Genomic DNA, 26,337 nt, shown 5'->3' with positions numbered 1-26,337 from the left:
ACATCAGATTTTTATTGGCCATACGATAAATGAGTGGTGCTCTAGTGTCAGGGAAGTTTTTGATATCTTTAATATTGTGCATGAGAAATGTAAAGGAATTGGAATGCATTAGATTAGGGTGGTTTATGTTTTGTGCTGGGAGTTACCATCCTGTCTCTGGCATTGGGATGAGATGAACCTTGAGACAGAAGGTTTCTCGTTTGCCTGTTGGCAGTAACATTGGACCAAGAATCTCCTCTGTTGACAGATCTATGTTGTAATAGACTCATATATTCAAGAATTCAAAATTCAGCCGTCTTTCACCAACCATCTGTGCAGAGGGTTTTTCTTCATCATCTAGTTTTAAACCAGAAGTGGTCCTCACAACCATAGAAAGACTTGTACATACTGGCTCATGGTAACATTTCATTAACTTTTTGCTTCCCTGGAAGTTCATACCCAGAACTGAGAAACCAGGTAAAACTATGAAGAATAAAGCAGCTGATGAGTTATTTCTGGTGACTAATGGTGAGTGAAATGATTCATATGTGACTCTGTTAAACAAAAGGATTAAGATGAATGTCTCAAAAACTCAGATCAGGTCAGGTAGACACAGCTTCTCAAATTGTCTGCACTCCCTGTAAATATTTAACAAATGAACTTCATCTTCTGTTTGTAATGTTACACACACACACACACACACACACACACACACACACACACACACACACACACACACACACACACACACACACACACACACACACACACAGGGCAATGTCCTGACAAATAATCTCTCCGGTGAAAACAAAATCCCTGTCAGACTGTTTTCATCTCTTCTCTTCTCTTCGTCAAAATGGCGGACGAAGGAAATTCAAGCTCTTTTGTTGCCACATTTGACAAACTGATTTGTGAAGATGACTCCGGCACAGATGAGAACCCTCTCTACTCAAGCCAAGACAAACAGCAAGGTAGAGTAAATGAAAAATGAACTAACATCTTGGTGCATCAACAAGAACCTGTGATATTAGTGCCATAGAGGTAAAATAGGGCTGGAAACCCAGTACTGCACTCATTTCTATGTCATTCTTTATGTGTCCTTATTTTGTCAGTAAGTGATAAAGTCCTTCACCTTAGTCATCTGTCTGCATATGTCTGATCTTGATCCACCAATCCTCTGTGTAGTGTCCATGTCCATGCCGAGGCATGAATCCAGTCAGAATCCTTACAGGCTGCTCACAGTGATCCTGGCAGTGATGGCTGTCATTCTCCTGGCCATTGACATTGGCCTGGGAGTCTATTGTAAGTCACCTCTCATCGACTTTGTTTCAATCTGCAGCAGGAAACAGCACCAACACACCAAAATACTCCCTGTTCACCAGCTGTAGTCACTGTCTGACTACAGCTGGTGAACATGCAGTATTATGCAGCCAGATATTTTCCTCAGGAGTTGAGGGAGAACAAACCACAGCTCAGAGGAAACTGAATATCTTACTTATATACTGCTGAATGCTGATTTTGTTCTTACAGTTGTTGGCCGAAATAAATCCTGGTTACTTATGACTTGTTTGAAGCTTGAACTTCAAATACAGACATCAAGCATGAAGAGATGAGAATGAAGTTTGATGATTCAATCTATTTAGAAAAAAAATGCCTGATCACCTTTTCATTCATACTGCACAGCAGGCCAGTATAAGTGGTAAGAAGATGATTATAATTCTTTTCAACTAAAACCTCTGTAACCTTATGTCCTCACCACCTCCAGACAACCAACTCACTGGTGGGCAGCAAACAATAAAAGACATCGACAGTGAGTTGGCCAAATTGCAGGATGGTTACAATGCTGCGATCCAAAAAAGGATCGATGCCAAGAAGCAGCTGGACAGAGAACTCGGTGAGCAGCAGCGACTCAAGTGGGAGCTTGAACATCAGACCAAAAGTTCCAAAGACTACGAGAATCAGATTCACAGAATTCAAGATGAAATCTCAGAGTTGAAATCCATCATACCCCTACTCAGTGAGAGCTTTTCTGTATTTATTTATCAGTTTATCAAATCCCTGATTATTTGCAACTTACATAACACACCATGTTGTCATTTCCAGGCATGAGTTGCAGACACTGTAACCCGAGATGGACGTTCCTGCACCTTAGGTGTTACTACATTCCTTTCTATGACCTCCCTAAAAAAAGACCGTGGAAAGACGCCAGACAGTTCTGCCAGAAGTTGGGAGGCGACTTGGCAGTGATAGACACCCCAGAAAAAACCGTAAGATTCGACATTTAGTCGGATGAAACCTGCATTTCCATGTTTGCAATAATAATTTTTACTCCACTTTATATTTTCTTTTTTTGGTCAGTAAAACAGCACTGTGTTGTATGGGTCTAAACAAAATAAATTAATGTGTGTGTATGTGTGTATCGTTGTCAGGTGTCATTAACTAAATTGATAAAAAGTCATCATGATCCCGCGAGATCAATATACCAGGGTGGCTTCTGGATCGGACTGAGCGATGTGGAAGAGGAGAACACTTGGAAATGGCCGGATGGAAGAAGACTGACTGAGTCGTAAGAGTTGAATATTGTCATTTTCAGTGTTAGAAATAGTTGTGAGAGCACATTTACATATTTATACAACTTAAAATGAATAAATGATCACTAATGTGTTTGAATACAAAGTGAGCAGATATTACGGCTCAATAACCCGTCATTTGTTTCAGATATTGGAACGACGGCGAGCCCAACGATCACCGCAATGAGGATTGTGGAGCTACATATCCCAGGGACAACCCCTTTAAGGCCTGGAACGACGCTCAATGCAATAACTACCTGAAATGGATTTGTGAAATGGAACCACATGACATGAGTTAATGTAACTTTTTTTCAAGGTTTAATTCAAGTGTAATTGTTTGAAAGAACAACTAACTGCACCTTAAAGACCTTCACACATCTTCCAAATTGTTCCTTTTATTGTCGCGTCAACATTTTGTTGAGAATACAAAATAGCAAGAGAGGTTTTGAAATACACACCTGAGTTAAGAAATGAACTATAAAATGTAAGTTACTTATTTTACTGTAATAAATAAAATCTTTACTTTATCTATGTACACGTGTGTTACCACTATACAGATCTGGGCACAAGTTTAAAAGATTATCAGGACAATATCCTCCCACATGTCATATGATGTGTGATATTATTAAATATAGTTCTTGCAGAACGGCATGTGGAGAGTTATCTAACAGTAAGTTGTTAAATTAATCTTGAAATGCCACAGACATGATAAAAACCACATAGGCTACATCCACACCAATATGTTATTGTTTTAATTTACATCCACATCAGCATTTTAGCTCCGTATCAGTAATAATCTCCAATCATACTAACACACCTAAAAACACACACTAGTGACCACTCATTGAAACAGAGGATTTCTTTTCTCGGACTGATGATGATGAGTTGGAACTGTTACTGAACGTAAGTGTTTTGTAACGTTTTGTCTTCACCACTGGTAGCTGAGTTGCGTCATCATTTCTAAATGTCTACATTTTTGCCCGTCTATACTGCAACGTGTAGGTCACCAGTGTACCACATACAGAGACAAACAACCATTGACTCCCTTATGACAAAGAAATGTAATTGAGACTTGATATTTGACATCTTTATGATATATAGCCTATCATAAATAAAAAGAAAACACAAATAAAGCCAAATATATAGAATTTGAATTAAGAAAATAGACATAAAATGTTAAAATGAATGTTCATCTTTTCTGCATTGTTTATTCTGTCAAATTTTATTTTTACCAAACAGTGACACCAATGTGCCGTTGAAATACTCACATCAGATTTTTAATGGCCATATGATAAATGGGTGGTGCTCTAGTGTCGGGGAAGTTTTTGATATCTTTAATATTGTGCATGAGAAACGTAAAGGAATTGGAATGCATTAGATTAGGGTGGTTTATGTTTTGTGCTGGGAGTTACCATCCTGTCTCTGGCATTGGGATGAGATGGACCTTGAGACAGAAGGTTTCTCGTTTGCCTGTTGGCAGTAACATTGGACCAAGAATCTCCTCTGTTGACAGATCTATGTTGTAATAAACTCATATATTCAAGTGAGAACAACTGAGGCTCACCAAGTAAATAATTTTATTCACCACTGTGAGCACCGATTAAAAATTCAGCCGTCTGTCACCAACCATCTGTGCAGAGGGTTTTTCTTCATCATCTAGTTTTAAACCAGAAGTGGTCCTCACAACCATAGAAAGACTTGTACATACTGGCTCATGGTAACATTTCATTAACTTTTTGCTTCCCTGGAAGTTCATACCCAGAACTGAGAAACCAGGTGAAACTATGAAGAATAAAGCAGCTGATGAGTTATTTCTGGTGACTAATGGTGAGTGAAATGATTCATATGTGACTCTGTTAAACAAAAGGATTAAGATTAATGTCTCAAAAACTCAGATCAGGTCAGGTAGACACAGCTTCTCAAATTGTCTGCACTCCCTGTAAATATTTAACAAATGAACTTCATCTTCTGTTTGTAATGTTACACACACACACACACACACACACACACACACACACACACACACACACACACACACACACACACACACACACACACACACACACACACACACACACACACAGGGCAATGTCCTGACAAATAATCTCTCCGGGGAAAAAAAATCCCTGTCAGACTGTTTTCATCTCTTCTCTTCTCTTCGTCAAAATGGCGGACGAAGGAAATTCAAGCTCTTTTGTTGCCACATTTGACAAACTGATTTGTGAAGATGACTCCGGCACAGATGAGAACCCTCTCTACTCAAGCCAAGACAAACAGCAAGGTAGAGTAAATGAAAAATGAACTAACATCTTGGTGCATCAACAAGAACCTGTGATATTAGTGCCATAGAGGTAAAATAGGGCTGGAAACCCAGTACTGCACTCATTTCTATGTCATTCTTTATGTGTCCTTATTTTGTCAGTAAGTGATAAAGTCCTTCACCTTAGTCATCTGTCTGCATATGTCTGATCTTGATCCACCAATCCTCTGTGTAGTGTCCATGTCCATGCCGAGGCATGAATCCAGTCAGAATCCTTACAGGCTGCTCACAGTGATCCTGGCAGTGATGGCTGTCATTCTCCTGGTCATTGACATTGGCCTGGGAGTCTATTGTAAGTCACCTCTCATCGACTTTGTTTCAATCTGCAGCAGGAAACAGCACCAACACACCAAAATACTCCCTGTTCACCAGCTGTAGTCAGACAGTGACTACAGCTGGTGAACATGCAGTATTTTGCAGCCAGATATTTTCCTCAGGAGTTGAGGGAGAACAAACCTCAGCTCAGAGGAAACTGAATATCTTACTTATATACTGCTGAATGCTGATTTTGTTCAGTGTCTTCTTACAGTTGTTGGCTGAAATAAATCCTGGTTACTTATGACTTGTTTGAAGCTTGAACTTCAAATACAGACATCAAGCATGAAGAGATGAGAATGAAGTTTGATGATTCAATCTATTTTGAAAAAAATGCCCGATCACCTTTTCATTCATACTGCACAGCAGGCCAGTATAAGTGGTAAGAAGATGATTATAATTCTTTTCAACTAAAACCTCTGTAACCTTATGTCCTCACCACCTCCAGACAACCAACTCACTGGTGGGCAGCAAACAATAACAGACATCCAGAGTGAGGTGGCCAAACTGCAGGATGGTTACAATGCTGCGATCCAAAAAAGGATCGATGCCAAGAAGCAGCTGGACAGAGAACTCGGTGAGCAGCAGCGACTCAAGTGGGATCTTGAACATCAGACCAAAAGATCCAAAGACTACGAGAATCAGATTCACAGAATTCAAGATGAAATCTCAGAGTTGAAATCCATCATACCACTATTCAGTGAGAGCTTTTCTGTATTTATTTATCAGTTCATCAAATCCCTGATTATTTGCGACTTACATAACACACCATGTTGTCATTTCCAGGCATGGGTTGCAGACACTGTAACCCGGGATGGACGTTCCTGCACCTTAGGTGTTACTACTTTCCTTTCTCTGTAACCCTTACACATAGACCGTGGAAAGAAGCCAGACAGTTCTGCAAGAAGTTGGGAGGCGACTTGGCAGTGATAGACACCCCAGAAAAAACCGTAAGATTCGACATGTAGTCAGACGAAACCTGCATTTCCATGCTTGCAATAATAATTTTTACTACACTTTATATTTTCTTTTTTTGGGCAGTAAAACAGCACTGTGTTGTATGGGTCTAAATAAAATAAATTAAAGGGGACATAGCATGCCCATTTTACCACAAGTTGATATGGTTCCTTGGGGTCTTAATGAAATGTCTGTAACATACTTTGGTCAAAATACCACAAGGATCATATAAAACAGCACCCTTTTTACCCTGTATAAAACAGCCCTCCACCGAGTGACCTGTTTTGAGTGCCTGTTCCTTTAAATGCGAATGAGCCAGCTCCCCCCTCCCCCTCTCCCCCCATGATTTTAAACGATATAAATTACATATTTTATATGATATAAATTATCAAATATGCATCCCATACTTTGTATTCCCCTTCTGTTGTCCTGGAGTTTTAATTTTCCCAATCAAATAATTAAATGTCCCCCTCTGCCCATCCACTACAAGCACACAAGCAGACAGACAGAGAGAGAAAGAGAGGGGTGGGGGGGGGGGGGCTATGAAGACCATCATTTACCCCCGAACCCCGACATTCAACGGGTACAACAACAAGCGGAGAAAGCAGAATCGCGGGCTGACCTTATATATACAGTCTATGGGGCTGACCAGCGGAGAAATGCACGTCCCGTGTGAACAGCCAGGCGGCTGCGCGCTTGAGAACGGCGCTGCGCTGCCTCGCAGCCTCGCAGCGGCGCTTCCGCGTCCGGTGTACCCCGGCGTAACGAGTGGGGGGGCTCTGTGTGTGACAGTGGTACAGTAGCGCTGAACACTGCGGAAGTCTTCCACACTGCTGGCTGTGTGGCGCTGACACAAATTCCAGCTCACGCATGGGAGAGCGAGCGGTCGCGCCCGAGCAACTGCTGCAGCCTCCCAGTCCCAACGATCCAGACAAATGCCACATGTGAGTGAATCGCGGGCTGACCAGCGGAGAAATGCTCGTCCCGTGTGAACAGCCAGGTGGCTGCGTGCTTGGGAACGGCGCTGCGCTGCCTCGCAGCCTCGCAGCATCCGGTGTAAACACGGCATGACGGGGGGTGGGCCAAGACCATGTAGGGAGACTTCCAGTTCCTTGTTACGACACAAAACCCAGGAAGCTCAATTGAGTCGCTCAAGCATGACGTTTCTGACTTAGAGGAACCATAACAAAACGCGCGAGTGTTTTTTTCCCCGAGTTTTTGGGTTGGTAGACATGCCAGATACCCACATTAACCTGTAGAAGCACTAACAAAGTGGAATTTGCATGCTATGTCCCCTTTAATGTGTGTGTATGTGTGTATCACCGGTGTTGTCAGGTGTCCATAACTAAATTGATAAATAGTCATCATGATCCCACGAGATTCACAACCGGGGGTGGCTTCTGGATCGGACTGAGCGATGTGGAAGAGGAGAACACTTGGAAATGGCCGGATGGAAGAAGACTGACTGAGTCGTAAGAGTTGAATATCGTGATTTTCAGTGTTAGAAATGGTTGTGAGAGCACATTTACATATTTATACAACTTAAAATGAATAAATGATCACTAATGTGTTTGAATACAAAGTGAGCAGATATTACGGCTCAATAACCCGTCATTTGTTTCAGATACTGGAATGACGGCGAGCCCAACGATCACCGCAATGAGGATTGTGGAGCTACGTATCCCAGGAACAACCCCTTTAAGGCCTGGAACGACGCTCCATGCAATTACTACCTGAAATGGATTTGTGAAATGGAACCACATGACATAAGTTAATGTAACTTTTTTTAAAGGTTTAATTCAAGTGTAATTGTTTGAAAGAACAACTAACTGCACCTTAAAGACCTTCACACATCTTCCAAATTGTTCCTTTTATTGTCGCGTCAATATTTTGTTGAGAATACAAAATAGCAAGAGAGGTTATGAAATACACACCTGAGTTAAGAAATGAACTATAAAATGTAAGATACTTATTTTACTGTAATAAATAAAATCTTTACTTTATCTATGTACACGTGTGTTACCACTATACAGATCTGGTCACAAGTTTAAAAGATTATCAGGACAATATCCTCCCACATGTCATATGATGTGTGATATTATTAAATATAGTTCTTGCAGAGTGGCATGTGGAGAGTTATCTAACAGTAAGTTGTTAAATTAATCTTGAAATGCCACAGACATGATAAAAACCACATAGGCTACATCCACACTAATATGTTATTGTTTCAATTTACATCCACATCAGCATTTTAGCTCCGTATCAGTAATAATCTCCAATCATACTAACACACCTAAAAACACACGCTAGTGACCATTCATTGAAACAGAGGATTTCTTTTCTCGGACTGATGATGATGAGTTGGAACTGTTACTGAACGTAAGTGTTTTGTAACGTTTTGTCTTCACCACTGGTAGCTGAGTTGCGTCATTATTTCTAAATGTCTACATTTTTGCCCATCTATACTGCAACGTGTAGGTCACCAGTGTACCACATACAGAGACAAACAACCATTGACTCCCTTATGACAAAGAAATGTAATTGAGACTTGATATTTGACATCTTTATGATATATAGCCCATCATAAATAAAAAGAAAACACAAATAAACCCAAATATATAGAATTTGAATTAAGAAAATAGACATAAAATGTAAAAATGAATGTTCATGTTTTCTGCATTGTTTATTCTGTCAAATTGTATTTTTACCAAACAGTGATACCAATGTGCCGTTGAAATGCTCACATCAGATTTTTATTGGCCATACGATAAATGAGTGGTGCTCTAGTGTCGGGGAATTTTTTGATATCTTTAATATTGTGCATGAGAAACGAAAAGGAATTGGAATGCATTAGATTAGGGTGGTTTATGTTTTGTGCTGGGAGTTACCATCCTGTCTCTGGCATTGGGATGAGATGGACCTTGAGACAGAAGGTTTCTCGTTTGCCTGTTGGCAGTAACATTGGACCAAGAATCTCCTCTGTCGACAGATCTATGTTGTAATAAACTCATATATTCAAGTGAGAACAACTGAGGCTCACCAAGTAAATAATTTTATTCACCACTGTGAGCACCGATTAAAAATTCAGCCGTCTTTCACCAACCATCTGTGCAGAGGGTTTTTCTTCATCATCTAGTTTTGAACCAGAAGTGGTCCTCACAACCATAGAAAGACTTGTACACACTGGCTCATGGTAACATTTCATTAACTTTTTGCTTCCCTGGAAGTTCATACCCAGAACTGAGAAACCAGGTGAAACTATGAAGAATAAAGCAGCTGATGAGTTATTTCTGGTGACTAATGGTGAGTGAAATGATTCATATGTGATTCTGTTAAACAAAAGGATTAAGATTAATGTCTCAAAAACTCAGATCAGGTAGACACAGCTTCTCAAATTGTCTGCACTCCCTGTAAATATTTAACAAATGAACTTCATTTTCTGTTTGTAATGTTGCGCGCACACACACACACACACACACACACACACACACACACACACACACAGGGCAATGTCCTGACAAATAATCTCTCCGGGGGAAAAACAATCCCTGTCAGACTGTTTTCATCTCTTCTCTTCTCTTCGTCAAAATGGCATACGAAGGAAATTCAAGCTCTTTTGTTGCCACATTTGACAAACTGATTTGTGAAGATGACTCCGGCACAGATGAGAACCCTCTCTACTCAAGCCAAGACAAACAGCAAGGTAGAGTAAATGAAAAATGAACTAACATCTTGGTGCATCAACAAGAACCTGTGATATTAGTGCCATAGAGGTAAAATAGGGCTGGAAACCCAGTACTGCACTCATTTCTGTCATTCTTTATGTGTCCTTATTTTGTCAGTAAGTGATAAAGTCCTTCACCTTAGTCATCTGTCTGCATATGTCTGATCTTGATCCACCAATCCTCTGTGTAGTGTCCATGTCCATGTCGAGGCATGAATCCAGTCAGAATCCTTACAGGCTGCTCACAGTGATCCTGGCAGTGATGGCTGTCATTCTCCTGGCCATTGACATTGGCCTGGGAGTCTATTGTAAGTCACCTCTCATCGACTTTGTTTCAATCTGCAGCAGGAAACAGCACCAACACACCAAAATACTCCCTGTTCACCAGCTGTAGTCAGACAGTGACTACAGCTGGTGAACATGCAGTATTTTGCAGCCAGATATTTTCCTCAGGAGTTGAGTGAGAACAAACCTCAGCTCAGAGGAAACTGAATATCTTACTTATATACTGCTGAATGCTGATTTTGTTCAGTGTCTTCTTACAGTTGTTGGCCGAAATAAATCCTGGTTACTTATGACTTGTTTGAAGCTTGAACTTCAAATACAGACATCAAGCATGAAGAGATGAGAATGAAGTTTGATGATTCAATCTATTTTGAAAAAAATGCCCGATCACATTTTTCATTCATACTGCACAGCAGGCCAGTATAAGTGGTAAGAAGATGATTATAATTCTTTTCAACTAAAACCTCTGTAACCTTATGTCCTCACCACCTCCAGACAACCAACTCACTGGTGGGCAGCAAACAATAAAAGACATCCACAGTGAGGTGGCCAAACTGCAGGATGGTTACAATGCTGCGATCCAAGAAAGGATCGATGCCAAGAAGCAGCTGGACAGAGAACTCGGTGAGCAGCAGCGACTCAAGTGGGATCTTGAACATCAGACCAAAAGATCCAAAGACTACGAGAAGCAGATTCACAGAATTGAAGATGAAATCTCAGAGTTGAAATCCATCATACCCCTACTCAGTGAGAGCTTTTCTGTATTTATTTATCAATTTATCAAATCCCTGATTATTTGCGACTTACATAACACACTATGTTGTCATTTCCAGGCATGGGTTGCAGACACTGTAACCCGGGATGGACGTTCCTGCACCTTAGGTGTTACTACATTCCTTTCTCTGTAACCCTTACACAAAGATCGTGGAATGACGCCAGACAGTTCTGCAAGAAGTTGGGAGGCGACTTGGCAGTGATAGACACCTCAGAAAAAACCGTAAGATTCGACATTTAGTCGGACGAAACCTGCATTTCCATGTTTGCAATAATAATTTTTACTACACTTTATATTTTCTTTTTTTGGTCAGTAAAACAGCACTGTGTTGTATGGGTCTAAATAAAATAAATTAATGTGTGTGTATGTGTGTATCGTTGTCAGGTGTCATTAACTAAATTGATAAATAGTCATACTGATCCCTCGAGATCCATATCCGAGAATGGCTTCTGGTTCGGACTGAGCGATGTGGATGAGGAGAACACTTGGAAATGGCCGGATGGAAGAATACTGGCTGAGTCGTAAGTGTTGAATATTGTCATTTTCAGTGTTAGAAATGGTTGTGAGAGCACATTTACATATTTATACAACTTAAAATGAATAAATAATCAATAATGTGTTTGAATACAAAGTGAGCAGATATTATGGCTCAATAACCCGTCATTTGTTTCAGATACTGGAACGAAGGCGAGCCCAACGATCAATACAATGAGGATTGTGGAGCTACGTATCCCAGGGACAACCCCTTTAAGGCCTGGAACGACGCTCCATGCAATTACAACCTGAAATGGATTTGTGAAATGGAACCACATGACATGAGTTAATGTAACTTTTTTTCAAGTGTAATTGTTTGAAAGAACAACTAACTGCACCTTAAAGACCTTCACACATCTTCCAAATTGTTCCTTTTATTGTCGCATCAATATTTTGTTGAGAATACAAAATAGCAAGAGAGGTTATGAAATACACACCTGAGTTAAGAAATGAACTATAATATGTAAGTTACTTATTTTACTGTAATAAATATAATCTTTACTTTATCTATGTACACGTGTGTTACCACTATACAGATCTGGGCACAAGTTTAAAAGATTATCAGGACAATATCCTCCCACATGTCATATGATGTGGGATATTATTAAATATAGTTCTTGCAGAGCGGCATGTGGAGAGTTATCTAACAGTAATGTTGTGCCATAATGCATTAAACGTGATACCATAAAATGGTGTGCCTTTCGGCATTCAATAAATTTGGTTATCAAAATAAAATATTAAATATTAATGTTTTATTATTAATATTAAATAATAACTTTAATTGATTAAAGTTACCTCGGGGCACCACCCTTCAAAGGAAGGGAAAAGATAGCCAATTTATTGAATTAAGTCTCATAAAGGTTCTAACTACAAATTTGGAACTCTGATTAACAATTAAATTAATAACTATAACCAAAATTACCATATAGATAGTTAGCTAAGTTGAAGGATATGGAGTTCTTGACAGTGTAGAGGTTGGCAAAATTCACTTATGCAACATTAATGAAAAACATTTGTGAAAGAAAACATTTATTATGAATATAATAAAGTATAAAAACACAAATTACTAACGGTCTAATTGCTAAACAAAGATAGGTATGTGTGTATACATGTGTGTGTGCCTGTGTGAGTCAGCGTGCTTTCAAGATGGTGGCTGGCCAAAGAGATAACACCCTTCCCCCACCTATTGGAATGTTTACGACCTGTAGAGCTAATGAGGTGAAGAGTTATGCGTGTGTCTGTGTGTGTGCCAAATTAGAGAAAGTTACTAGATTGGATGCAACGAAAGACTGTGAAGAGCATAACAGACTAACATTACTTTCTCAATAACTTGTACCCAAAGTATCACAACACCACAAATCAAACTTATAAACATCACACAGAATCGAATAAACAGTCTTGCTTAGCCTAGTATAATTATTAAGCCCAGTTGTGTTACCCGTACGCGGAAAGGGGAAAAAGGAAGTTGCTGTGCAGTTCGCAGTTTTGTGTCGTCTTGCTGGTTTCTGTTGAGCTGTGTAGCTCAGTTGCTGGTTGAAGTTTTCAAGCAGGACATCAAGTCGCTGCTTGAAGGGTTGGTAGAGCTTGGAGGGCGAGGAGGTTTCCTTGGTGAGATGAGCTGGAAGCTGCACCTTTGTGCTCCTCTCGAAGAGTTGGATGGGAAGCTAAGATGTGAGCTGGAGAAGAGGCTCGACAGCCTTCCCTCCTGTGGAAGGATCGTAGGAAGAGGCAGGAAGAGGCTCGACAGCCTTCTCTCCGTTGAGGGAGTGTAGAAAGAGACAGAGGAGGGGGAAACCTGGCTTTATATTGGCCCGGTGACCTCACAGGTCATGGGGTCCAGAGTGACCAATGGGAGTTGAAACCTGTGTCCCTGGGGGGGGGTGGGGTCAAACCTCTGATGCCCCCTGGGAGACTGAGTTCCTTGCTCTGGTTTTTGATGGCCCCTGGGAGACTGAGTCTTGGAGGAACATGCGGCTTCAGGCTTTGACTGAACATGTAGGCCGAAGTGTGGTTTCACAAAGAACCATGGCCCAACAGTAAGTTGTTAAATTAATCTTGAAATTCCACAGACATGATAAAAACCACATAGGCTACATCCACACTAATATGTTATTGTTTTAATTTACATCCACATCAGCATTTTAGCTCCGTATCAGTAATAATCTCCAATCATACTAACACACCTAAAAACACACGCTAGTGACCATTCATTGATAGAGAGGATTTCTTTTCTCGGACTGATGATGATGAGTTGGAACTGTTACTGAACGTAAGTGTTTTGTAACATTTTGTCTTCACCACTGGTAGCTGAGTTGCGTCATCATTTCTAAATGTCTACATTTTTGCCCGTCTATACTGCAACGTGTAGGTCACCAGTGTACCACATACAGAGACAAACAACCATTGACTCCCTTATGACAAAGAAATGTAATTGAGACTTGATATTTGACATCTTTATGATATATAGCCCATCATAAATAAAAAGAAAACACAAATAAAGCCAAATATATAGAATTTGAATTAAGAAAATAGACATAACATGTAAAAATGAATGTTCATGTTTTCTGCATTGTTTATTCTGTAAGATTATATTTTTACCAAACAGTGATACCAATGTGCCGTTGAAATACTCACATCAGATTTTTATTGGCCATACGATAAATGGGTGGTGCTCTAGTGTCTGGGAAGTTTTTGATATCTTTAATATTGTGCATGAGAAACGTAAAGGAATTGGAATGCATTAGATTAGGGTGGTTTATGTTTTGTGCTGGGAGTTACCATCCTGTCTCTGGCATTGGGATGAGATGAACCTTGAGACAGAAGGTTTCTCGTTTGCCTGTTGGCAGTAACATTGGACCAAGAATCTCCTCTGTTGACAGATCTATGTTGTAATAAACTCATATATTCAAGTGAGAACAACTGAGGCTCACCAAGTAAATAATTTTATTCACCACTCTGAGCACCGATTAAAAATTCAGCCGTCTTTCACCAACCATCTGTGCAGAGGGTTTTTCTTCATCATCTAGTTTTAAACCAGAAGTGGTCCTCACAACCATAGAAAGACTTGTACACACTGGCTCATGGTAACATTTCATTAACTTTTTGCTTCCCTGGAAGTTCATACCCAGAACTGAGAAACCAGGTAAAACTATGAAGAATAAAAAAGCTGATGAGTTATTTCTGGTGACTAATGGTGAGTGAAATGATTCATATGTGACTCTGTTAAACAAAATGATTAAGATTAATGTCTCAAAAACTCAGATCAGGTCAGGTAGACACAGCTTCTCAAATTGTCTGCACTCCCTGTAAATATTTAACAAATGAACTTAATTTTCTGTTTGTAATGTTGCGCGCGCACACACACACACACACACACACACACACACACACACACACACACACACACACACACACACACACACACACACACACACACACACACACACACACACACACACACACACACAGGGCAATGTCCTGACAAATAATCTCTCCGGGGGAAAAAACAATCCGTTTTCATCTCTTCTCTTCTCTTCGTCAAAATGGCGGACGAAGGAAATTCAAGCTCTTTTGTTGCCACATTTGACAAACTGATTTGTGAAGATGACTCCGGCACAGATGAGAACCCTCTCTACTCAAGCCAAGACAAACAGCAAGGTAGAGTAAATGAAAAATGAACTAACATCTTGGTGCATCAACAAGAACCTGTGATATTAGTGCCATAGAGGTAAAATAGGGCTGGAAACCCAGTACTGCACTCATTTCTATGTCATTCTTTATGTGTCCTTATTTTGTCAGTAAGTGATAAAGTCCTTCACCTTAGCCATCTGTCTGCATATGTCTGATCTTGATCCACCAATCCTCTGTGTAGTGTCCATGTCCATGCCGAGGCATGAATCCAGTCAGAATCCTTACAGGCTGCTCACAGTGATCCTGGCAGTGATGGCTGTCATTCTCCTGGCCATTGACATTGGCCTGGGAGTCTATTGTAAGTCACCTCTCATCGACTTTGTTTCAATCTGCAGCAGGAAACAGCACCAACACACCAAAATACTCCCTGTTCACCAGCTGTAGTCAGACAGTGACTACAGCTGGTGAACATGCAGTATTTTGCAGCCAGATATTTTCCTCAGGAGTTGAGGGAGAACAAACCTCAGCTCAGAGGAAACTGAATATCTTACTTATATACTGCTGAATGCTGATTTTGTTCAGTGTCTTCTTACAGTTGTTGGCCGAAATAAATCCTGGTTACTTATGACTTGTTTGAAGCTTGAACTTCAAATACAGACATCAAGCATGAAGAGATGAGAATGAAGTTTGATGATTCAATTTATTTAGAAAAAAAATGCCTGATCACCTTTTCATTCATACTGCACAGCAGGCCAGTATAAGTGGTAAGAAGATGATTATAATTCTTTTCAACTAAAACCTCTGTAACCTTATGTCCTCACCACCTCCAGACAACCAACTCACTGGTGGGCAGCAAACAATAAAAGACATCCACAGTGAGGTGGCCAAACTGCAGGATGGTTACAATGCTGCGATCCAAGAAAGGATCGATGCCAAGAAGCAGCTGGACAGAGAACTCGGTGAGCAGCAGCAAATCAAGTGGGAGCTTGAACATCAGACCAAAAGATCCAAAGACTACGAGAAGCAGATTCACAGAATTGAAGATGAAGTCTCAGAGTTGAAATCCATCATACCCCTACTCAGTGAGAGCTTTTCTGTATTTATTTATCAGTTTATCAAATCCCTGATTATTTGCAACTTACATAACACAACATGTTGTCATTTCCAGGCATGGGTTGCAGACACTGCAACGCGGGATGGACGTTCCTGCACCTTAGGTGTTACTACTTTCCTTTCTCTGTAACCCTTAAACAAAGATCGTGGAAAGACGCCAGACAGTTCTGCCAGAAGTTGGGAGGCGACTTGGCAGTGATAGACACCCCAGAAAAAACCGTAAGATTCGACATGTAGTCAGACGAAACCTGCATTTCCATGTTTGCAATAATAATTTTTACTACACTTTATATTTTCTTTTTTTTTGGTCAGTAAAACAGCACTGTGTTGTATGGGTCTAAACAAAATAAATTAATGTGTGTGTATGTGTGTATCACCGGTGTTGTCAGGTGTCTATAACTAAATTGATAAATAGTCATAATGATCCCTGGAGATCCATATCCGAGAATGGCTTCTGGTTCGGACTGAGCGATGTGGATGAGGAGAACACTTGGAAATGGCCGGATGGAAGAAGACTGACTGAGTCGTAAGAGTTGAATATTATGATTTTCAGTGTTAGAAATGGTTGTGAGAGCACATTTACATATTTATACAACTTAAAATGAATAAATGATCACTAATGTGTTTGAATACAAAGTGAGCAGATATTACGGCTCAATAACCCGTCATTTGTTTCAGATACTGGAACGACGACGAGCCCAACAATAAGTACAATGAGGATTGTGGAGCTACGTATCCCAGGGACAACCCCTTTAAGGCCTGGAACGACGCTCCATGCAATGAGTACCTGAAATGGATTTGTGAAATGGAACCACATGATATGAGTTAATGTAACTTTTTTAAAAGGTTTAATTCAAGTGTAATTGTTTGAAAGAACAACTAACTGCACCTTAAAGACCTTCACACATCTTCCAAATTGTTACTTTTATTGTCGCGTCAACATTTTGTTGAGAATACAAAATAGCAAGAAAGGTTTTGAAATACACACCTGAGTTAAGAAATTAACTATAAAATGTAAGTTACTTATTTTACTGTAATAAATAAAATCTTTACTTTATCTATGTACACGTGTGTTACCACTATACAGATCTGGTCACAAGTTTAAAAGTTTATCAGGACAATATCCTCCCACATGTCATATGATGTGTGATATTATTAAATATAGTTCTTGCAGAGCGGCATGTGGAGAGTTATCTAACAGTAAGTTGTTAAATTAATCTTGAAATTCCACAGACATGATAACAACCACATAGGCTACATCCACACTAATATGTTATTGTTTCAATTTACATCCACATCAGCATTTTAGCTCCGTATCAGTAATAATCTCCAATCATACTAACACACCTAAAAACACACGCTAGTGACCATTCATTGATAGAGAGGATTTCTTTTCTCGGACTGATGATGATGAGTTGGAACTGTTACTGAACGTAAGTGTTTTGTAACGTTTTGTCTTCACCACTGGTAGCTGAGTTGCGTCATTATTTCTAAATGTCTACATTTTTGCCCGTCTATACTGCAACGTGTAGGTCACCAGTGTACCACATACAGAGACAAACAACCATTGACTCCCTTATGACAAAGAAATGTAATTGAGACTTGATATTTGACATCTTTATGATATATAGCCCATCACAAATAAAAAGAAAACACAAATAAACCAAATATATAGAATTTGAATTAAGAAAATAGACATAAAATGTAAAAATGAATGTTCATGTTTTCTGCATTGTTTATTCTGTAAGATTATATTTTTACCAAACAGTGATACCAATGTGCCGTTGAAATACTCACATCAGATTTTTATTGGCCATACGATAAATGGGTGGTGCTCTAGTGTCGGGGAAGTTTTTGATATCTTTAATATTGTGCATGAGAAATGTAAAGGAATTGGAATGCATTAGATTAGGGTGGTTTATGTTTTGTGCTGGGAGTTACCATCCTGTCTCTGGCATTGGGATGAGATGAACCTTGAGACAGAAGGTTTCTCGTTTGCCTGTTGGCAGTAACATTAGACCAAGAATCTCCTCTGTCGACAGATCTATGTTGTAATAAACTCATATATTCAAGTGAGAACAACTGAGGCTCACCAAGTAAGCCATTTTATTCACCACTTTGAGCACCAATTAAAAATTCAGCCGTCTTTCACCAACCATCTGTGCAGAGGGTTTTTCTTCATCATCTATTTTTAAACCAGAATTGGTCCTCACAACCATAGAAAGACTTGTACACACTGGCTCGTGGTAACATTTCATGAACTTTTTGCTTCCCTGGAAGTTCATACCCAGAACTGAGAAACCAGGTGAAACTATGAAGAATAAAGCAGCTGATGAGTTATTTCTGGTGACTAATGGTGAGTGAAATGATTCATATGTGACTCTGTTAAACAAAAGGATTAAGATTAATGTCTCAAAAACTCAGATCAGATCAGGTAGACACAGCTTCTCAAATTGTCTGCACTCCCTGTAAATATTTAACAAATGAACTTCATTTTCTGTTTGTAATGTTGCGCGCGCACACACACACACACACACACACACACACACACACACACACACACACACACACACACACACACACACACACACACACACACACACACACACACACACGCACGCACACGCACGCACACACACACACAGACACCACACACACACAGGGCAATGTCCTGACAAATAATCTCTCCGGTGAAAACAAAATCCCTGTCAGACTGTTTTCATCTCTTCTCTTCTCTTCGTCAAAATGGCGGACGAAGGAAATTCAAGCTCTTTTGTTGCCACATTTGACAAACTGATTTGTGAAGATGACTCCGGCACAGATGAGAACCCTCTCTACTCAAGCCAAGACAAACAGCAAGGTAGAGTCAATGAAAAATGAACTAACATCTTGGTGCATCAACAAGAACCTGTGATATTAGTGCCATAGAGGTAAAATAGGGCTGGAAACCCAGTACTGCACTCATTTCTATGTCATTCTTTATGTGTCCTTATTTTGTCAGTAAGTGATAAAGTCCTTCACCTTAGCCATCTGTCTGCATATGTCTGATCTTGATCCACCAATCCTCTGTGTAGTGTCCATGTCCATGTCGAGGCATGAATCCAGTCAGAATCCTTACAGGCTGCTCACAGTGATCCTGGCAGTGATGGCTGTCATTCTCCTGGTCATTGACATTGGCCTGGGAGTCTATTGTAAGTCACCTCTCATCGACTTTGTTTCAATCTGCAGCAGGAAACAGCACCAACACACCAAAATACTCCCTGTTCACCAGCTGTAGTCAGACAGTGACTACAGCTGGTGAACATGCAGTATTTTGCAGCCAGATATTTTCCTCAGGAGTTGAGGGAGAACAAACCTCAGCTCAGAGGAAACTGAATATCTTACTTATATACTGCTGAATGCTGATTTTGTTCAGTGTCTTCTTACAGTTGTTGGCCGAAATAAATCCTGGTTACTTATGACTTGTTTGAAGCTTGAACTTCAAATACAGACATCAAGCATGAAGAGATGAGAATGAAGTTTGATGATTCAATTTATTTAGAAAAAAAATGCCTGATCACCTTTTTCATTTATACTGCACAGCAGGCCAGTATAAGTGGTAAGAAGATGATTATAATTCTTTTCAACTAAAACCTCTGTAACGTTATGTCCTCACCACCTCCAGACAACCAACTCACTGGTGGGCAGCAAACAATAAAAGACATCCAGAGTGAGGTGGCCAAACTGCAGGATGGTTACAATGCTGCGATCCAAGAAAGGATCGATGCCAAGAAGCAGCTGGACAGAGAACTCGGTGAGCAGCAGCGACTCAAGTGGGATCTTGAACATCAGACCAAAAGATCCAAAGACTACGAGAAGCAGATTCACAGAATTGAAGATGAAGTCTCAGAGTTGAAATCCATCATACCACTATTCAGTGAGAGCTTTTCTGTATTTATTTATCAGTTTATCAAATCCCTGATTATTTGCGACTTACATAACACACCATGTTGTCATTTCCAGGCATGGGTTGCAGACACTGTAACCCGGGATGGACGTTCCTGCACCTTAGGTGTTACTACATTCCTTTCTATGACCTCCCTAGACAAAGACAGTGGAAAGACGCCAGACAGTTCTGCAAGAAGTTGGGAGGCGACTTGGCAGTGATAGACACCCCAGAAAAAACCGTAAGATTCGACATTTAGTCGGACGAAACCTGCATTTCCATGTTTGCAATAATAATTTTTACTCCACTTTATATTTTCTTTTTTTGGGCAGTAAAACAGCACTGTGTTGTATGGGTCTAAATAAAATAAATTAATGTGTGTGTATGTGTGTATCGTTGTCAGGTGTCATTAACTAAATTGATAAAAAGTCATCATGATCCCGTGAGATCAATATACCAGGGTGGCTTCTGGATCGGACTGAGCGATGTGGATGAGGAGAACACTTGGAAATGGCCGGATGGAAGAATACTGGCTGAGTCGTAAGAGTTGAATATTGTCATTTTCAGTGTTAGAAATGGAGCACATTTACATATTTATACAACTTAAAATGAACAAATGATCAATAATGTGTTTGAATACAAAGTGAGCAGATATTACGGCTCCATTACCCGCCATTTGTTTCAGATACTGGAACGACGGCGAGCCCAATGATCGTAACAATGAGGATTGTGGAGCTACGTATCCCAGGGACAACCCCTTTAAGGCCTGGAACGACGCTCCATGCAATAACTACCTGAAATGGATTTGTGAAATGGAACCACATGACATGAGTTAATGTAACTTTTTTAAAAGGTTTAATTCAAGTGTAATTGTTTGAAAGAACAACTAACTGCACCTTAAAGACCTTCACACATCTTCCAAATTGTTCCTTTTATTGTCGCGTCAATATTTTGTTGAGAATACAAAATAGCAAGAGAGGTTATGAAATACGCACCTGAGTTAAGAAATGAACTATAATATGTAAGTTACTTATTTTACTGTAATAAATAAAATCTTTACTTTATCTATGTACACGTGTGTTACCACTATACAGATCTGGGCACAAGTTTAAAAGATTATTAGGACAATATCCTCCCACATGTCATATGATGTGGGATATTATTAAATATAGTTCTTGCAGAGTGGCATGTGGAGAGTTATCTAACAGTAAGTTGTTAAATTATTCTTGAAATGCCACAGACATGATAAAAACCACATAGGCTACATCCACACTAATATGTTATTGTTTTAATTTACATCCACATCAGCATTTTAGCTCCGTATCAGTAATAATCTCCAATCATACTAACACACCTAAAAACACACGCTAGTGACCACTCATTGAAACAGAGGATTTCTTTTCTCGGACTGATGATGATGAGTTGGAACTGTTACTGTTACAACGTATAGGTCACCAGTGTATCACATACAGAGACAAACAACCATTGACTCCCTTATTACATTACATTACATTACATTACATTTCATTTAGCTGACGCTTTTATCCAAAGCGACTTACAATAAGTGCATTCAACCATGAGGGTACAAACCCAGAACAACAAGAATAGAGAAAGTACAATTTCTTCAAAAGAGCAAAACTACAAAGTGCTATAAGTAAGTGCCATTTAAGGGCTACTAAATTTGTTAGTTTTAAAAATGTTATTCAAGGTATCGTCAGAAGAGGTGTGTTTTTAGTTTGCGATGGAAGATGTGTAAACTTTCTGCTGTCCAGATGTCAATGGGGAGCTCATTCCACCATTTAGGAGCCAGGACAGCAAACAGTCGTGATTTTGAGTGTGTTAGCTAGTGTTTAGCTCGCAGTGAGGGAGCAACAAGCCGATTGGCCGAAGCAGAGTGGAGTGAACGGGCTGGGGTGTAACGTTTGACCATGTCCTGGATGAAGACTGGACCCGATCCGTTCGCAGCACGGTACGCAAGTACTAATGTTTTGAAACGGATGCGGGCAGCCACCGGTAACCAGTGAAGGGAGCGGAGGAGCGGAGTAGTGTGAGTGAATTTAGGTTAAAAACCAGTCGAGCTGCTGCATTCTGAATGCGCTGCAGAGGTCGGATGGCACTAGCAGGTAGACCTGCCAGAAGGGAGTTACAATAGTCTAGGCGTGAGATGACCAGGGCCTGGACCAGAACCTGCACCGCCTTCTGAGTGAGAAGGTGGCGTATTCTCCTGATGTTGTACAGCATGAATCGACAGGAACGTGTTGTTACAGTAATGTTGGCAGTAAGGGAGAGTTGGCTGTCGAGTGTCACACCCAGGTTCCTTGCAGTCTGAGTGGGGGTTAACACGGAGTTGTCAAAGTTAATAGTCAGGTCATGGGTGGGAGAGTTATGACAAAGAAATGTAACTAGGGCTACGTTGTAGCACCAACGGGCCCGAGTGCAGGCATTTTGAAGCCTGTTGCGGTTAGTGGAGAGAGCGATCAATGACCAAGCGCACGTCTCCGCATTGCATGTGTTTTGCGCACTGCGGCAAGGACAAACGCTTCACTTCCTGCGTCCGTCACGCGATGTCGATCCTTGCCTGCTAATTGCTCATTACGGTCCACACTATCAATTGCACATCACACTGTGAAAATTTTATGTAAATCGAATGATAGTTGTAAAACAAAGCTTACTTCCTGTTGCCAGTAGGTGGCGCTATGACACTGAGGAAATATTGACACAGAGCTGTTCAGGCTTGGACTCCAATCATGTGACAGAAGTTTGGTAGCGATAGGACTATGCACACTGGAGTTATGACAACATCGTGTCCTTTGGCGAAGGATGATCCTTTGCCGCACCGCAATGTTTACACAGTTTGAGGAAATGTCACAATTCTGACCATGATCCAATGACTTGACTGAGCTCTTTTGAGCTGTATATTGTTAAGCAGCCAGGAGCAGTGCATCAAAGTATAAAACATGTCACTTCCTGTAGCCAGCAGGTGGCGCTGTGGTTTTAAGAAATGATTTCTGTGTAGATGTCATCAGGCCAGGATTCTTGTTTTACATGTCTAGTTTGGACTCGATTGGACCATGTATGTCCGAAGTACAGAACCTCATGTTTTGATGGCGTGTAATCAAACTTTGACGCCACGCCACGGTCACACCGTGTGATGAAAAATCGATCTTTGAGTTAGTTTTTATCTCCATCTTGTTGTGATGACACTCATCTCAATTTGAAGTTGATCAGATGAAAGCCCTGGGACAAGTTCGTCAAAGTAAAAATGCATTTACAAAGCAGAAGTTTTGTAGATTAGAAGTAGAATCCATTGTTTCACCTACATGTGCTGATCTATCCAAGGAGCGAGGGCCCTTTAATACTCCTCGCACCTTTAACTTTACATTGAAGTTCTTAAACCATCATCAGAAATACAACTTTTCATCACTGTGTTGGGATAGAGTCGTGATTGCCATTTTGTGTGTGATTCAAAGTTTGAAAATGGTCTGTTCATGTTTGTTTACAAGGGATATTCTACATCTTATCCTATATATTAAATCATATAAACTCTTGTTGCTTTTTACATAAGTGAGATATAAAAAATATGTTGCAGTTGTAATATTTCCATCTTCCTGGAGAAATTTAACTCCAAAATTGAATTAGTTGAGATCTCAAATTTCCTTCAAAATTAAGACAAACACAATCAAGTAACACTGTATCGATTTACGGTGATAGTCAGCAGCAACTGTGTCTTATTCTGAAAATATCTGGCAGTTAGATGCTTACTATCGCTATTTGATCACCAGCCATAATGAGGTCACTCTACTCTGCCTTATACAGCTTGTTGGAGCTAAGTTCAGGTGAAGGTGCTGATGGCTGATGAATTAAAGGAAGAAACTAAACTTGCACCTGTGAAACAGTGAATTTTCAGCTTGTAAAACAGCAAAACTTTAGTCTCAGTGGAATAAATCCTGAGAACAAATTATTCGATTTTGAATCTTTTAATAATTGTTTTAAATATGGGAGGGAACCGGAGCACCTGGAGAAAAGCCACAACAAGACTTAAGTCTGAGTGGAATAAATACTGAGAGCAAATAATTCCATTTTATACATTTTATTCATTCTTATAAATGTGGGGATAACAGGAGCACATGGAGAAAACATATTTAAATTTGAAAGTGAAGCTATCGGAATAACATCATCCACCTTTTATCTCCGGAAGAAGGAAGAGAAGCCTGCTCTGAAAGAGGAGAAGACGCCAGGCTTTTTGCACAGGCGTCTTTTCAAAGAGGAGCTAATTGATATCTCAAGTTCTGGATCTCTTAAAAGAAAGGAAACCAATAGCATCTCTGGACAAGGCCACTTCTTACACAACTCCTTGAAAATGACCTCGTCAAGGATTGTGTTGGGGTTGAAAGTTGAGTCAATGTCTTTGACCACGGCCCATATTCTCTCCAGCAGATGATGACTTGTGTCTGTTATGTCGACATCAGTCCGGGTCACCTTTGCCTTATTATAGCTTCGTGTGATGAGCTGGTCCAAGAGAACACTGACATACATTTTACATCTGTCTGCTGCCAGCATCTTTGCAATCTTCTCCCTGGAGTTGCTGTCTGATGATGCTGAGTTCTCCTTTTCTTTGCTGACCTCTGATGATGTTGTCTGCTTCGATCTTTTCTCCTCAATGCTGCAGACCACTGCTGGTGTTGACTGCTTCGATCTTTTATTCCCACTGCTGCTGACCTCTGATGATGTTGTCTGCTTCGATGTTTTCTCCTCAATGCTGTTGAACTCTGATGATGTTGACTGCTTCGGTCTTTTCTTCCCTCCGCTGCTGACCTCTGATGATGACGTCTGCTTCGTTCCTTTCTCCTCAATTCCGTTGAACACTGCTGGTGTTGACCGCTTCGATCTTTTATTCTCACTGCTGCTGACCTCTGATGATGAAGTCTGCTTCGATCCTTTCTCCTCAATTCCGTTGAACACTGCTGGTGTTGACTTCTTCGGTCTTTCATTCCCTCCGCTGCTGACCTCTGATGATGTTGTCTGCTTCGATCTTTTCTCCTCAATGCTGCTGACCTCTGATGATGATGACTGCTTGTTTGTTTCCAGTGAGTCGATGGCCATAAAAGCCTCTGACACCCTTTTTGTGTGGCAGTTAACTTGGTTGTTCAGCCACCAGCTTATCAAGGACAGAAAACAAAACACCCTGGTCTGAATGTCTGCATATATGCCCCTGTGTGCCTTAGGAACAGCCACCTTTTTCACTGGACCTGAACTAATGTCTGAATTCCTTCCAGGTGCGATGTGCGCATAGATGAGATCTGAAAGCTGTTTTGTGAATACAAGAACCTTTTCAGATGGAGGCTTTTGCAGTGTTTGGAATGCAGAACTTTCATTTCCACCTCCCGGCTTCTCCTTCTCCAGAAGCACAGCATCAATACTAGCCATCAATGACTGTATCGTCAGCCTCCTATTGACTTTGGTCTCCTCCTTGAATTTTTTCGCGACCCCTGTCAGTATTTGAAGCGTCCCTGCTGTGGCAAAAGTCTTTATGAAAAGACTATTGATCGTCCTCATTCCTTTACTGATTGAGAGGTTTGGCTGTGGAGATTCCTTTCCATTTTTGCTGTCCTTATTGATTGACTCAATAATTTCATCTAAAGCCATATCAATCTCTGGAGAAAACGATGAATTGAGAAAGAGGCTGTCATTGAACTCATTAAAGAAGTCTGTGATGTCAGTCAAACTATTGTTGATTGTTTCCTGGACAAGCATCTTCCCACTGTCCATACTGCTTGTTGTTGAACCTCCCTCTGAGGAACTACCTGACTTGGAGCTGACTCCTGAAGAGTGGGAGCCTGAAGAGGTCCTACACATCTGAATGGGATCATCTGAAGCGTCCTGTTCCTCTGAGGAAATGGCCCGACTTCGCCTGCGCGATTGACACTCGAGCAAGAGTTTGATTTTTGCATCTGCCTTTAACGTCTCGCAGGCATAACAGATCATCTTCTGGACTTTAGCGGGGTTAATGAGGCGGGTTGGTATAGGCTTCTCAGAGCTCACACAGGTGGATCTTGCAGACAAGGTGGAGTTGACAGTCTTCGTCACCTCCTCTACAACCAAGTCTGTGAGCTTATCCAAACTCTTGGACTTTGTTGTGCCTGGTGAAAGACTGTCGTTGAGAGTGTCGCCCAGAATGGACCGAACTTCTTCCTCAGACAAGGGTGCATC

At 40.5% G+C, this 26,337-nt stretch overlaps 5 protein-coding genes across 6 annotated transcripts; all 5 read left to right on the top strand.

Annotated features, from left to right (window-relative positions):
• The first annotated feature begins 776 nt into the window (after positions 1-776).
• On the top strand, positions 777-3,078 carry LOC117756609 (CD209 antigen-like). Its single transcript, XM_034577191.1, has 6 exons — positions 777-950; positions 1,165-1,281; positions 1,745-1,996; positions 2,083-2,246; positions 2,409-2,545; positions 2,698-3,078. Exons 1-6 carry the CDS (start codon positions 836-838, stop codon positions 2,846-2,848), a joined length of 936 nt encoding a protein of 311 aa, XP_034433082.1. The 5' UTR covers positions 777-835; the 3' UTR covers positions 2,849-3,078.
• Positions 3,079-4,639: 1,561 nt separating this feature from the next.
• LOC117756611 (C-type lectin domain family 4 member G-like) lies at positions 4,640-8,169 on the top strand. The gene is made up of 6 exons (XM_034577193.1): positions 4,640-4,830; positions 5,045-5,161; positions 5,633-5,884; positions 5,971-6,134; positions 7,477-7,613; positions 7,766-8,169. The coding sequence occupies exons 1-6, from the start codon at positions 4,716-4,718 to the stop codon at positions 7,914-7,916; spliced, it is 936 nt and encodes a 311-aa protein (XP_034433084.1). The 5' UTR covers positions 4,640-4,715; the 3' UTR covers positions 7,917-8,169.
• LOC117756607 (CD209 antigen-like) lies at positions 4,653-17,261 on the top strand. 2 transcript variants are annotated; one of them, XM_034577190.1, is made up of 7 exons: positions 4,653-4,715; positions 15,002-15,116; positions 15,331-15,447; positions 15,920-16,171; positions 16,258-16,421; positions 16,592-16,728; positions 16,881-17,261. In XM_034577190.1, the coding sequence occupies exons 2-7, from the start codon at positions 15,002-15,004 to the stop codon at positions 17,029-17,031; spliced, it is 936 nt and encodes a 311-aa protein (XP_034433081.1). In that variant the 5' UTR covers positions 4,653-4,715; the 3' UTR covers positions 17,032-17,261. The 2 variants fall into 2 exon arrangements, with proteins under 2 accessions (XP_034433081.1, XP_034433080.1); XM_034577189.1 differs by lacking the exon at positions 4,653-4,715 and having other exon boundaries at positions 14,954-15,116.
• Positions 9,680-17,261, top strand: LOC117756610 (C-type lectin domain family 4 member M-like). Its single transcript, XM_034577192.1, has 7 exons — positions 9,680-9,844; positions 10,057-10,173; positions 10,646-10,897; positions 10,984-11,147; positions 11,310-11,446; positions 11,599-11,765; positions 17,048-17,261. Exons 1-6 carry the CDS (start codon positions 9,730-9,732, stop codon positions 11,747-11,749), a joined length of 936 nt encoding a protein of 311 aa, XP_034433083.1. The 5' UTR covers positions 9,680-9,729; the 3' UTR covers positions 11,750-11,765; positions 17,048-17,261.
• Positions 17,262-18,882: 1,621 nt separating this feature from the next.
• Positions 18,883-21,078, top strand: LOC117756612 (C-type lectin domain family 4 member M-like). Its single transcript, XM_034577195.1, has 6 exons — positions 18,883-19,062; positions 19,277-19,393; positions 19,867-20,118; positions 20,205-20,368; positions 20,531-20,667; positions 20,813-21,078. The coding sequence occupies exons 1-6, from the start codon at positions 18,948-18,950 to the stop codon at positions 20,961-20,963; spliced, it is 936 nt and encodes a 311-aa protein (XP_034433086.1). The 5' UTR covers positions 18,883-18,947; the 3' UTR covers positions 20,964-21,078.
• Positions 21,079-26,337: the final 5,259 nt, after the last annotated feature.

Source organism: Hippoglossus hippoglossus, chromosome 22 (genome assembly GCF_009819705.1).
Source record: "Hippoglossus hippoglossus isolate fHipHip1 chromosome 22, fHipHip1.pri, whole genome shotgun sequence".
In the NCBI taxonomy this organism is placed as follows: domain Eukaryota; kingdom Metazoa; phylum Chordata; class Actinopteri; order Pleuronectiformes; family Pleuronectidae; genus Hippoglossus; species Hippoglossus hippoglossus.
This window is presented reverse-complemented; position numbering and strand designations above follow the sequence as displayed.

What these genes read in the sequence shown, in the direction of transcription:
- LOC117756609 (XM_034577191.1), top strand. Translation starts at nt 836, where the DNA reads ATGGCGGACGAAGGAAATTCAAGCTCTTTTGTTGCCACATTTGACAAA. An exon ending in ATCCATCATACCCCTACTCA is followed by an intron (nt 1,997 to 2,082) that starts GTGAGAGCTTTT and finishes TGTCATTTCCAG; the next exon opens with GCATGAGTTGCAGACACTGT. An exon ending in GGAAGAAGACTGACTGAGTC is followed by an intron (nt 2,546 to 2,697) that starts GTAAGAGTTGAA and finishes CATTTGTTTCAG; the next exon opens with ATATTGGAACGACGGCGAGC.
- LOC117756611 (XM_034577193.1), top strand. Translation starts at nt 4,716, where the DNA reads ATGGCGGACGAAGGAAATTCAAGCTCTTTTGTTGCCACATTTGACAAA. An exon ending in AAGCCAAGACAAACAGCAAG is followed by an intron (nt 4,831 to 5,044) that starts GTAGAGTAAATG and finishes TCCTCTGTGTAG; the next exon opens with TGTCCATGTCCATGCCGAGG. An exon ending in GGAAGAAGACTGACTGAGTC is followed by an intron (nt 7,614 to 7,765) that starts GTAAGAGTTGAA and finishes CATTTGTTTCAG; the next exon opens with ATACTGGAATGACGGCGAGC.
- LOC117756610 (XM_034577192.1), top strand. Translation starts at nt 9,730, where the DNA reads ATGGCATACGAAGGAAATTCAAGCTCTTTTGTTGCCACATTTGACAAA. An exon ending in AAGCCAAGACAAACAGCAAG is followed by an intron (nt 9,845 to 10,056) that starts GTAGAGTAAATG and finishes TCCTCTGTGTAG; the next exon opens with TGTCCATGTCCATGTCGAGG. An exon ending in TAGACACCTCAGAAAAAACC is followed by an intron (nt 11,148 to 11,309) that starts GTAAGATTCGAC and finishes TATCGTTGTCAG; the next exon opens with GTGTCATTAACTAAATTGAT.
- LOC117756607 (XM_034577190.1), top strand. Translation starts at nt 15,002, where the DNA reads ATGGCGGACGAAGGAAATTCAAGCTCTTTTGTTGCCACATTTGACAAA. An exon ending in CATTGGCCTGGGAGTCTATT is followed by an intron (nt 15,448 to 15,919) that starts GTAAGTCACCTC and finishes CACCACCTCCAG; the next exon opens with ACAACCAACTCACTGGTGGG. An exon ending in ATCCATCATACCCCTACTCA is followed by an intron (nt 16,172 to 16,257) that starts GTGAGAGCTTTT and finishes TGTCATTTCCAG; the next exon opens with GCATGGGTTGCAGACACTGC.
- LOC117756612 (XM_034577195.1), top strand. Translation starts at nt 18,948, where the DNA reads ATGGCGGACGAAGGAAATTCAAGCTCTTTTGTTGCCACATTTGACAAA. An exon ending in CATTGGCCTGGGAGTCTATT is followed by an intron (nt 19,394 to 19,866) that starts GTAAGTCACCTC and finishes CACCACCTCCAG; the next exon opens with ACAACCAACTCACTGGTGGG. An exon ending in ATCCATCATACCACTATTCA is followed by an intron (nt 20,119 to 20,204) that starts GTGAGAGCTTTT and finishes TGTCATTTCCAG; the next exon opens with GCATGGGTTGCAGACACTGT.